Source organism: Salmo salar, chromosome ssa01, assembly GCF_905237065.1.
Source record: "Salmo salar chromosome ssa01, Ssal_v3.1, whole genome shotgun sequence".
NCBI classification, from domain to species: Eukaryota; Metazoa; Chordata; class Actinopteri; order Salmoniformes; family Salmonidae; genus Salmo; species Salmo salar.
In genome coordinates this window covers 36,833,130-36,846,187 of record NC_059442.1, presented here as the reverse complement: position 1 = coordinate 36,846,187, position 13,058 = coordinate 36,833,130, and the positions used below count along the sequence as shown (strand labels likewise).

At 42.4% G+C, this 13,058-nt stretch overlaps 1 protein-coding gene across 4 annotated transcripts in view; it reads left to right on the top strand.

Moving 5' to 3' along the window:
• LOC106601075 (disheveled-associated activator of morphogenesis 1) overlaps positions 1-11,354 on the top strand; it is an 81,910-nt gene extending 70,556 nt beyond the window's left edge. For all 4 annotated transcript variants that reach the window (XM_014192988.2, XM_014192997.2, XM_014192984.2 and 1 more), the window contains 9 exons: positions 187-271; positions 1,931-2,037; positions 4,171-4,259; positions 5,854-6,022; positions 6,196-6,303; positions 6,978-7,038; positions 7,204-7,335; positions 8,484-8,654; positions 8,962-11,354. In XM_014192988.2, coding sequence (XP_014048463.1) covers positions 187-271; positions 1,931-2,037; positions 4,171-4,259; positions 5,854-6,022; positions 6,196-6,303; positions 6,978-7,038; positions 7,204-7,335; positions 8,484-8,654; positions 8,962-9,168 — 1,129 coding nt within the window. In that variant the 3' untranslated portion in view covers positions 9,169-11,354. The remainder of the gene's footprint in view (positions 1-186; positions 272-1,930; positions 2,038-4,170; positions 4,260-5,853; positions 6,023-6,195; positions 6,304-6,977; positions 7,039-7,203; positions 7,336-8,483; positions 8,655-8,961) is intronic.
• Positions 11,355-13,058: the final 1,704 nt, after the last annotated feature.

The window sequence follows — 13,058 nt, the reverse complement described above, 5'->3', positions numbered from 1 at the left end:
ACACATGTAGAACAGTACATTACATAATAGGAATGCATTTTACATTACTTTTGAAATGAAAAGTAAACACACCAATAACAAGGCATTAACTGGTACAACTGGTCAAACTGGTGTCCTCTCTTGTTGACCATTTAGAACCGGTGAATAGTAGTCCTCTGTGGTAATGCTGATGCTGTTGTGTTGCAGGCTGAAGCTGACCAATGAGGAGATCAAGAGGGCCATCCTGACTATGGACGAACAGGAGGATCTGCCCAAAGACATGCTGGAGCAGGTGGGCCCTCCTCTCTCACTCATGCAGCATGTAGCCCTCTTCTCTACTGTAGCGGCTTAATGGCTTTATACCATATAGCAGGTCCCAATTCCCATCCGATCCATCAAATCAAATTTATTTATAAAGCCCTTCTTACATCAGCTGATATCTCAAAGTGCTGTACAGAAACCCATCCTAAAACCCCAGACAGCAAGCAATGCAGGTGTAGAAGCACGGTGGCTAGGAAAAACTCCCTAGAAAGGCCAGAACCTAGGAAGAAACCTAGAGAGGAACCAGGCTATGAGGGGTGGCCAGTCCTCTTCTGGCTGTGCCGGGTGGAGATTATAACAGAACATGGCCAAGATGTTCAAATGTTCATAGATGACCAGCAGGGTCAAATAATAATAATCACAGTGGTTGTCGAGGGTGCAACAAGTCAGCACCTTAGGAGTAAATGTCAGTTGGCTTTTCATAGCCAATCATTCAGAGTACCTCTACCGCTCCTGCTGTCTCTAGAGAGTTGAAAACAGCAGGTCTGGGACAGGTAGCACGTCCGGTGAACAGGTCAGGGTTCCATAGCCGCAGGCAGAACAGTTGAAACTGGAGCATCAGCACAGTCAGGTGGACTGGGGACAGCAAGGAGTCATCAGGCCAGGTAGTCCTGAGGCATGGTCCTAGGGCTCAGGTCCTCCGAGAGAGAGAAAGAAAGAATTAGAAAGAGCATACTTAAATTTACACAGGACACCCGGATAAGACAGGAGAAATAATCCAGATATAACAGACTGACCCTAGCCCCCCGACACATAAACTACTGCAGCATAAATACTGGAGGCTGAGACAGGAGGGGTCGGGAGACACTGTGGTCCCGTCCGACGATACCCCCGGACAGGGCCGAACAGGCAGGATAACCCCACCCACTTTGCCAAAGCACAGCCCCAACGCCACTAGAGGGATATCTTCAACCACCAACTTACCATCCTGAGACAAGGCCGAGTATAACCCACAAAGATCTCCGCCACGGCACAACCCAAGGCGGGGTGCCAACCCAGACAGGAAGATCACAATCCATCCCCCTAACCCTTCGATGTTTGCAGATCTGAAGGGTCTGGATAGGTATAAGCAGCTTCCACCATTTTGCTTCCACCTTACAGGTGATGCTTTGATGACGACTAATTGATGACATGTAACCATAAAACTCTGCATTTTTGTTACAGTTTGTCTCGTTTTCTTCCTTCCTCATCCCCAGTTAAACTTTTCTCAAAACCACTGAGCCTTCATGTTCTTTGTCGCCCCATAATTATGACGGTGACTAGGTGAAATACTATAGTCATTTCAAATAGATGTGAGAGTACTTGAAGGATAATCCAGTTTTATAAGACTTTTCGTTGCTGTTGCTTTAGGGACCTAAATAAATAAAAGCTGAAGTGTTCACGGGGACTGGGTTAGTGACGGATTGGAGTATTTGTAGTGGTGGGGCATGGTGTAGGTTATTTAGCAAGGGTTTATAGGATCTGAATGCTGTCTTTACTTAGTAAGGTGGAAACTTGCCTTACCTTACATTTTGCGCCAGAAAGCTCACCACACATTAGCTATCACAGTGAATCTATATGAGGATTAGCATGTGGATGTACAAGATCTCTCTTCGTAACGGTCTTCTACCCCTGTTGTGTTCCTGTCCAGCTGCTAAAGTTTGTCCCAGAGAAGAGTGACGTGGATCTCCTGGAGGAGCACAAGCATGAGCTGGACCGCATGGCCAAAGCTGACCGCTTCCTCTACGAGATGAGCAGGTATGGACTTCGTTTCGGTATCATAATACAAAATTGGTACTGTTACAATGTGTATCACTACATTCCCCATATTAGTCACTAGCCACAGGATGTTATTTTGTTGTTGATATACTGGAAAATACTCAGGTGCTCTTGGATGACAAGGGAAGTTGACTTAAAAACGACTTCTTCATTGTTAACATGTAGTCTTCATCAGGGACTTTCGCCATTGTCGGTTTCCTGTAACAACATGTTCTGTGTTTATAGTATAGTATCACCCTGAAGAAGGCACAGTGGGGCCGAAACGTTGGTGTTTTACCCAATAAATTACTGGGAGTTAATACATATGGAGTGTGTGACTCTTTGTTTTATAGCTTACAGTTTATTCGCCGTTAGTCAGCACCTCTACACTAAATCATTTTTTCTGGGTTCGCGCCAGTTCATGCTTTTTATAGTATTGTAATAAAATGTCAGGAATTGAGACCGATCATTGGGCGGATTCGATAATGCTCGTCTATGGCCCATGACTTGAATGGTGAGGGAGGAGCGCCCTTCTCAAATGAACAGTAATCTGCGCCTCTCGGTTTTGTTGTCAACAAGGCAGAATCGTGTATCGTCCTGAAACATACAACATCTCTTTTCCATACAATGTTAGAATTTTGTTAGGCTTTGAATGGGGCACCTAGCTCATGCCTGGAGGCAGCCCGGTTCCAAAACGAATGCAATCAACTTTCACCCAGTGCAAAACACACCTACCCGGGCGCCCGGGCCAGATTAATCGAATCCCCTCATTGTTTTATGACACCAAGAGCATATGTAATCAGCATGACACAGTGACACATGCTAGCTGGATGTCAACGTCTTTTTAACACAAATCTCTTTGGCATATCTAACTGCTGAGGGTCATCACTCCCAGACTTTAAAAATGTGCCAGTGAAGGTCATTGGTCCTGTGAGGGTTTGGGGAGTGTAGAAGGATTGGGATCGTTCTTTAGTAAATCAAATTAACAGCACTGCATTTGGCCCTGTTTAGGTCAAATAGATGCTCTCCATTTAATTCACTATGGACTATATTTACGAGATTCAGCCCCCAAACTGCTTAGTTTTTTTTGTGGTGGCAGGTAGCCTAGTGGTTAGAGCATTGGGACAGTAACCAAAAGGTCACTAGTTCAAATCCCTGAGCCAACAAGATGAAAAATCTTTCAGTACCCTTGAGCAAGGCACTTAATTGCTCAATGTCCACGCTCTGAGGAAGTCTCAGGGGGAGTTGGCATATGCAAAAAAAACATTTCCATTTCAAACCATGTGTAACAAGACAAACAAGCACCCACCAAATTATGATGACTAGTAATATTATGTTTTAAGTATAATATGTGAGTGAGTAAATTGTTTATTTCTTTGGGTTATTCTTTACCATGAGTCACTGTCTACAAGCTAAGGGGGAGGCTGTGGTCGAGGGGGAGGCTGGTGTGTAGGTGGCGGCAGGCAGCTGAACTTTCCATGTACCTCATATTGTTCATGAATTAATATGAAGCTCCCCTGGGGAGACATTCTCGGCTCGCGCAGCAGCAAAGAACGAAACCCCAGGGATAGGGCTCACTGTTTTAATAGTTCTCCTTTTAATGAGCATTCTGTGTTACAAATGAAGATTGAATTAGTAGATTACAGGAAGGGAAAAATGTGCAGGTTCTAATGTACAAGTGTAGCACCAGCACCATTTTTTCCATGATGTATCAAGCCGTTTACTATGGGAATAGAGACTTCCTTCCAGGATCTGGCGACGTTTGTGTTTTGGCTTCCTGAAAACATTGTAGCCATGGAAACAGCGTTTGGGCAGGGAGAAGGAAAGGAGCTTCTTTATTAAATGTGCTCTGAGTTTTCCATGTTGGGTATTTAATCCAGTAAGATCATTTGTAAAAGATGTTGCAAAGATGTTGTTTTTTGTCTGGTCACAAAACCTCAGAATGAGGTCAAGGTCATTAAACGCCTGTGTTGATCAAATGTATGAACAAAACCCCAAAAAACTGTCTTTCTATTCAAAAGTTCATGCCCTTCATTTAGGACGTCATATCATATTACACAACCGTTTCAGTGAAGTGGAGTGTTGTATCTATGTAAACTCTAATGAACCTTTTCACTTCGAACTACAATACAGGATCAACCATTACCAGCAGAGGTTGCAGTCCCTCTACTTCAAAAAGAAGTTTGCTGAAAGAATCGTCGAAGTCAAACCTAAAGTTGAAGGTAGTATTTTCTTTACAATGTTCCATGCTCAAATGATCTACCTTTAAACCATTTTAATAACTGGTTGGACTGTGGAGTCAAATGTAATCATACTGTAATGAGAAATGCTGGCAATACTCAAAGCCTGCAGATATAATGCTTTCTAAGGTGTTAAAGGTACACTATATATACAAAAGTATGTGGACACCCCTTCACATTAGTGGATTTGGCTATTTCAGCCACACCTGTTGCTGGCAGGTGTATTAAATCGAGCACACAGCCATGTGATCTCCATTGACAAACATTGGCAGTAGAATGGCCTTACTGAGGAGCTCAGTGACTTCCAATGTGGCACTGTCGTAGGATGCCACCTTTCCAACAAGTCAGTTCATCAAATTTCTGTCCTGTTAAAGCTGCCCTGCTCAACTGTAAGTGCTGTTATTGTGAAGTGGAAACGTCTAGGAGCAACAACGGCACAGCCGCGAAGTGGTAGGCACACAAGCTCATAGAATGGGGCCACCGAGTGCTGAAGCGTGTAAAAATAGTCTGTCCTCAGATGCAACACTCACTACCGAGTTCCAAACTGCCTCTGGAAGCAAAATTATCACAAGCACTGTTTGTTGGGAGCTTCATGAAATGGGTTTCCATAGCCGAGCAGCCGCACAGAAGCCTAAGATCACCATGCGCAATGCCAAGCGTCGGCTGGAGTGGTGTAAAGCTCGCCGCCATTGGACTCTGGAGCACTGGAAATATGTTCTCTGGATTGATGAATCACGCTTCACCATCTGGCAGTCCGACGGACGAATATGGGTTTGGCGGATGCCAGGAGAACTCTACCTGCCCAAATGCATAGTGCCAACTGTAAAGTTTGGTGGAGGAGGAATGGTCTGGGGCTGTTTTTCATGGATCGGGCTAAGCCCCTAAGTTCCAGTGAAGGGAAATCTTAACGCTACAGCATACAATAACATTGTAGGAGCATGACAATGCCCCCGTGCACAAAGCAAGGTCCATACAGAAATGGTTTGTCGAGATCAGTGTGGAAGAACTTGACTGGCCTGCACAGAGCCATGACCTCAACCCCATCAAACACCTTTAGGGATGATTTGTAACGCTGACTGCGAGCCAGGCTTTATCGCCCAACATCAGTGTCCGACCTCACTAATGCTCTTGTGGCTGAATGGAAGCAAATCCCCGCAACATTGTTCGAACATCTAGTGGAAGCCTTCCCAGAAGAGTGGAGGCTGTTATAGCAGCAAAGGGGGGACCAACTCCATATTAATGCCCATGATTTTGGAATGAGATGTTCGAAGAGCAGGTGTCCACATACTTTTGGTCATGTAGTGTATAGGGAATAGGATGCCATTTGGGATTCAACCAATGTCTTTTGGGGTGGCAGGTAGCTTAGTGGTTAGAGCGTTGGGCCAGTAACCGAAAGGTTGCTAGATCAAATCTCCGAGCTGACCAGGTCAAAATCTGTCGTTCTGCCCCTTAACAAGGCAGTTTAACCCACTGTTCCTAGGCCATCATTGTAAATAAGAATTTGTTCTTAACTGACTTGCCTAGTTAAATAAAGGTTAAATAAAAATGTATCCTCGTAACTTCTTCCTCTCCCCAGCTCTAACCAGGGCGTCTAAAGAGATGCTGCAGAGCCGCAACCTCAAGCAGCTTCTGGAAGTGGTCCTGGCCTTTGGTAACTACATGAACAAGGGCCAGAGGGGAAACGCCTATGGCTTCAAAGTGTCCTCACTCAACAAGATCGCTGACACCAAGTCCAGCATTGACAAGTAAGAAATGGTTTGGTTTGAGACTTTTTTTATTTATCATATCTATATCTATATCTCGATATCCCATTGATATGAAAAATGTCTTGTACATAGGAGACCTGTCCAAATGACACAACTCTAAGTTTAAAAGAGAGTGATGTTGTGTGTGATGTATATGCTGTTTGTGTTTGTAGGAACATTACTCTGCTGCATTACCTGATCACCATCCTGGAGCAGAAGTATCCCAAAGTGGCTGTGTTCCAGGAGGAGCTTCAGAGTGTTCCAGAGGCAGCTAAAGTCAAGTAAGAACTTCTGCTAAGGATGACTGAATCAGAACCCCCCTCCACCCCCATCACACACACACGCACTACCGATACTGTTTCATAAACCTAAGTTGCTTTCATGTCTGTGTAGTAATTGTGTGTAATTAACCTTGTAACAACAGTGTAAAAGTTGAGTCTTCCTCTAAGCCAAATTGATGGTGCCTAACTATAAGTGGAAAAGGTGAAAGGTTAAGACCGTATTGCTGTGTGTGTTGCCTTACAAACCGTGTTTACAGAGAGGGTCAAAGGTCATATTTATATTGTCTAGATTTGTCAGAGGCACAGGTTGTCCTTATTGCCCCTAATTCAAAAGTGTAAACTGTGAACCCTAGAACCTTTGGTAGGTCAAGGTGTTTCCTGTCTTACCAGAAGAAAGTAATAGTATAGCAGACAGCATAATCCATAGATTTAGGGAAACCTAAAACAGTAAGAAAACATGTTGCAAATAAAGATAATCTAAGTTAGTTTCTGTTAAAACCTAGTGAACCCTGAATCTAATTCTTTCCTGAGTGAGAAGGGAGGAAGTTGGGTTTTATTGTCTCACATTTTATGTCTCTAAGTTGTAGCTTGATTGGAGCACAGGTGGTTTGTAATTGCTTCATGTGAATAAACTCTAGTCCCTCTCTTTCCCTTTCCTCTCCTCTCATCCATAGTATGACAGAGCTGGAGAAAGACATCAACAATCTGCGCTCTGGTCTGAAGAGTGTGGAGATGGTGAGTGGCCATTTTCTATTGGTTTCCCTTAATGAAGCTACACATGATATCACAGGCAGTGTAATTAGGCTTACACTCCTCTACCAAGGGCATGGTACTGTGCTCTTGTGTTGTGGGTTATATGATGGCAATCATGTAATTCTCCTGTAATGCTGTTCCCTGTAGGAGCTGGATTTCCAGAGAGGTCTTCCTCAGGTTTCGGGGGATAAGTTTGTGTCTGTGGTGAGCCATTTCATCACTGTGGCCAGCTTCAGCTTTTCAGAGGTGGATGATTCTCTGACTGAGGCCAAGGAGCTGGTGAGAACGGGGGGCAGAGGGCTGGGGGCCATGCTGTCTGTCTGTCTGTCTGTCTGTCTGTCTGTCTGTCTGTCTGTCTGTCTGTCTGTCTGTCTGTCTGTGAGGACAAAGCCCTTCAGACTACGGCAACTTGACAGGAACACTCATGGGTACACTCAATATGGGTGTTGGTTCACACACCACAGAACACTGACTTAAATGGGAATGTATATTCTAGTAGTTGTATTTCTATGGGGTTGGGGTTGTGTTGTCCATCCTTCCCCTCCTCTCCACAACTAGGAGCTATAAAAATAATAGATGGGCATCGCAAATCCTGTAACATGATCCTTGGCCACATAACCAAGTAGGTAGCACACAGTCTTCTTACTGCAGCTTTGAAGTCACCTTTTAAAGATCGAAACAACCCATATATTTGGAAATGCTATGTCTCGTGTTTCACTGTATTTCAAGGACATAATAACTCGAGTACAGTATGTTAAAGGGTTACAGTCTACCTGTGTGGACATTGGAACCTCTGAATATAGGCAGTTAGTGTTTAACTAAGATGAATATAGGCAGTTAGTGTTTAACTAAGATAGGTCAAGGCTATCAGTTTCAAAGGCGTGGTTTCCCCCGATTCCCCCCCCGTGCCATGTGGAATATATTTTATACATGTGCAGGGGATAGAGGGTTATTTATGTGTCAAATTACACTTTACAATGGCAGGGAGGAGGACACTGTCTCTGTTGGGATTAGACCCTGGGTCAAATGCTTTTTTAAATCTTTCAAATACTGAGTGTTTGCCCTTCCCTGTCTGGAGTGCCAGGTGAACATTTGCAACCGTTCTGTTGGTTCCAATGTGCCAGACAAGCTCAATCAAGCCAAGATAAAGTATTAGTTATGATTTCAAATAGTATTTAAACCCAGGTGTGATGGGGGTAGGTTCTGTTTTAAAGCTAGATTAATCAACCAGGCAACAAGGTCTCACACATTCATCCCTAGTGTATCACTGAAAGAATTTTCACCTACATTCACACTGAATCACCTGTGACACACAGACTGCATTTCATTACATCTTGATGAAGGATCACAGATACTCCTTTTTCTTTCCAGGAAAGGCAGTTTGACCATCTTGAAGTACTTGGTGTCTAACTTTGTTTTCTCTCCAGTTTCTGAAGGCAGTGCAGCATTTCGGGGAGGATGCAACCCGTATGCAGCCAGACGAGTTCTTTGGAATCTTCGACCAATTCCTGCAGGCGTTCGCTGACGCTAAGCAGGAGAATGAGAACATGCGCAGACGCAAGGAGGAAGAGGAACGACGGGCCCGCATGGAAGCACAGGTTAGATTGTGAAGATTGTCTATCTCCAACCACAACACTAGAGAGAGTCACCTATGGTCACCATTTCACCACCCATTCATTATGTAACAATTATTACAAATGGGTATCAAACTAGTGTTTGTGAGATTACACAATACGCAAGCTACTCTTGACCTAGTCACACTCAAATGTGTGTAGGTCAGAGTAGTGCTCATTTACTCAGTATTGTAAATGAGCACTACTCTTGTACTGCTCATTTACTCAATACACCAAATACAATGCTACTGTAAGTGTGAGTCACTAAGTTCCTCCTGTTTTGTCCCCTCAGCTGAAGGAGCAGAGGGAGAAGGAGCGCAAGGCCAAGAAGGCAAAGGAGAACTGTGAGGAGGACGGTGAATTCGACGACCTCGTTTCAGCCCTGCGCTCCGGGGAGGTGTTTGATAAGGACTTGTCCAAGATGAAACGCAACCGCAAACGCGCCAACTCATCAGCTGAGACCAGCAGGGAGCGACCCGTCACCAAACTGAACCTCTGAAACAACTGGCAACTGATCCTGTCTTACTGGAGCTAAGCTATGCTGCCCTCTGGTGTCCTGGCATGAGCCTAGTGCCCCCAGTTTTGGGAGTGGACAGAACTCACTTCTAAAACGGAACTGAGCAGGAAAGGTGGTGGACAGACCTCTACTTACTCTTCTGCTACTCAAGCAACAATAACCCAGAGCTTGTGTCCGTCTGGAAACAGACATATAAGATATTACCTCCTCTGAAAACCATGAACTATGGATAAGGAGTGACTCTCTAAGCTATTTGTGTTAATTGCCAAAACCTACACTTTTAAAATGCTGTGCTCTGAATGACAGTTTTTCTCATGTTGTGGATGGGACACTTTTTTTAATAGCATAGGGCTCTTGCCCTGGAGTACGACAGTCCTCTTGACCCTTCCTACCTGCAAAAATGAGCAGGAAGTGGAATGGAAAGCCAGGGGTCACACACACACACCGGCTGAGATACATTTCCTCTTTTAAATGGGAGAAAGTGGAACATCTTTCCTGCTATTGTGTTCAGTCAGTCAGACACCTCTAGAGAGTATAGTAGAGGATGCCAACCCCATGCACAGTGTCTCTTGAAGCACAATCCATCATGTATGAATTACATTTTTGAGATAACAAGAAACACATTTTGATACTGTTTTTATCACAATTTTGCAAGACCTAATTTAGATATTTAAAACCAAATCAAAGATGCAATATTACCATTTTATTAGAGCCTATAACTTTCATCTATAAAATACTCCATTAGAACTGAAATATACAGTATTGTAGAAGAGTAGGACCTAATTTTAGGCCTGCTGACTTGAAAAGACTGTCACCGTTTCTATATTATTCGAAGAGTTACCAAAAATAATTGCTCTTCCACTGGTCATCCTAACACACTGAGGATATCAGTCTGGAAACTATTCAGCCCAACATGTTTCAGTTTTGTTTTTGTGTTTTGTGTTCATTACTGCCATGTACCGTACCAGTCAAAAAATAGTAAAAATGAAGAAGAACCCTGGAAAGAGTAGCTGTGTCCAAACTTTTGACTGGTACTGTATGTGTATATTATGTACATACTGTATGCCCATTCCAGTGTCACCTTACTTGACTCTCAAAAAATCTAGGCGGCAGTCTGCCTTCTCCCTACAGTTTTCAGCCATTAGCTTCCCCCACGACTGGCTCATTTGAACTACAAACGTCAATAATCATTGCTTGCGATGCGGCTTTCGAAACATATGGACCTTATCTTTCATCAGAAAGAATCCTTCAAATAAAAAATATACACTTACTGTAGCAGTTTTGCACAGATCCAGCTATAGGTGCCGCCATCTGACCAAACTACACTTCCACTACACTTCCCGAACTACGCTTACACAGATGTTACGAGCATGCAATATAGCTAATTAGCACAGGTGGTTGCCTCTTCCGTCTGTTTTCCATAAACAAGCGCTGTAACATAGAGATATGGCCATGTGGGAACCCTGACCCTATCAAGGTCTGTATCAATTGAACTTTTTTTGCTGATATAAGGTCCTTATGCTTCCAAAACCGTACCGCAAGTGATACGTATTATTGTTCATATTGAGCGTCGGGGCTCTTAACAAAACTCCCTGTACAGAAGACGCCTTCATCCAATATGTGGAATGGAATGGAATGGAACTGAGAGTCATGGGCTATTCCTCACTATAACATGTACAGCAGAAAGCTTTCAGTTATTTAGTAAAACCTTTTGTCAAACCTTTGGTCACATTTCTACCAACACCCTCCTTACTTAACTGTGTGATAGCATGTCTGATGTATGTGGATTCTTTCTATACAGCTTTATTATTATTTAAACAACTTTCAATTTCGAAACTAAAGTAATAAACCTGGATGTTAATTATCTGTTGAATCTGTTTTTTATGTTTACAAGCCAAAACTACAACCAGTAATTCATCTCGGATTGTATTAAACTGTATTTCTGTTTTCCAGAAATAAAGACTGGTATTCATCTCAGAGTTATAGTAAGGAGCATCCTCTGGTGGCCAATGTGCAAAAGTATCTATTTTTTAGGTTCCATTTCCATGTTTTCAAGACATTCTTTGAGGATACAAATTTGCTTGTTAATTGTATTACTTTGGGGACTATTCAATTCAGAAAGCATTGTGAGTAGGGACTTGATTTCTAATAAAACTTCTGGCAACATAGACAGCAATAGTAATGACGTATTTTTGTAGGCACTAACTCCGCCATGGCTCCTTGGCCAAAACCTATGGGGAAATGAATGGGGGTTTTGTTGGGATTTTGGATAAACGCCAAATATAAGGTCTGTGGTAAACACATGAGATAATCTTCATCAGTTAACGTCACTTAGTACATTTTTAAGGATTTATGTAATCAAAATCACATAAAGCACAAAAAGGCTTCATAATGGTCATGTTAACTGACTGATATTATCTAATAGAACAAAATGTATAAGTTGTCTTATACCTGTGTTAACCTCAGACCTTATTTTCTGTTGAGTGAGAAAAACCCAGCAGCATTGCACCTACTACCATACCTGGTTCAAAGGCACTTAAATCTTTTGTCATGCCCATTCTCCCTGTGAATGGCACCCATACATAATCCATGTCTCAAGGTAAAAAATATATTATTTAACCTGTTCCCCCTTCATCTACACTGACTGAAGTGGATTTAACAAGTGACATCAATAAGGGATCATAGCTTTCAACTGAATTGACCTGGTCAGACTATGTCATGGAAAGAGCAGGTGCTCTAAATGTTTTAAAAGTCAAAATATTATTTAACAAACAACTGATCAACAATAAAACAAAATTCAACTGACAGCTTCTTTTGTACACTCTTAGAAAAAAAGATGCTAGAAACATATAGGATTCTTCATTTTGTTCCGATAGGGTAACCCTTTTTGGTGCTACTGTAGGTAGAACCCTTTGCATAGAACACTATGTAGGGTACTTCATAGAAACCCCTGTAAATGGTTATCTCTATGAAGGGTTTTGCAGATAATTATTTTCTCTTTGAAGGGTTCTTTCTAGAACCCTCTATGAATGGTTCAAGCACCCTTATTAGCCTTTAGAAAATATATTTGTATGACAATTTTGCATATATCATAGTCTTTCTTTGAGGGCCTGGTGTTAGGAAACTCCAGGTTAACAGGCCACATCAGGCCTGCAAGTCACATTATGCTGGTTTGCAAAGTGATATGTAATTCCTATTGGAATCCAGCCAGAGTGAGGATGTTCAACAATTGGTACTTTTAATCACCCGCTACCTGCATTCAGAATGTCTGCCAGAGTATGGAAGATTGAATAATGGGACTACCTAAAGCTACTAAACTGGAACAACCATCTCGGTAACAGTAATGGGTACAAAATAAAGTCCAACTACTTACAGATTGGATTAGTTCAGAAAAATGTATGTTTGATCTTTGTGTAGCATAAGATTATACAACCAATCAATGTACAGTTGAAGTCAGAGGTTTACATACCCTTAGGTAGGAGTCATTAGAACTCGTTTTTCAACCACTCCACAAATTTCTTGTTAACAAACTATAGTTTTGGCAAGTTGGTTAGGACATCTACTTTGTGCATGACACAAGTACATTTTCCAACAATTGTTTACAGACAGATTATTTCACTTTTAATTCACTGTATCACAATTCCAATGGGTCAGAAGTTTACATACACTAAGTTGACTGTGCCTTAAAACAGCTTGGATAATTCCAGAAAATTGTTATGGCTTTAGAAGCTTCTGATAGGCTAATTGACATCATCTGAGTCAATTGGAGGTGTACATGTGGATGTATTTCAAGGCCTACCTTCAAACTCAGTGCCTCTTTGCTTGACATCATGGGAAAATCAAAGGAAATCAGCCAAGACCTCAGAACAAAA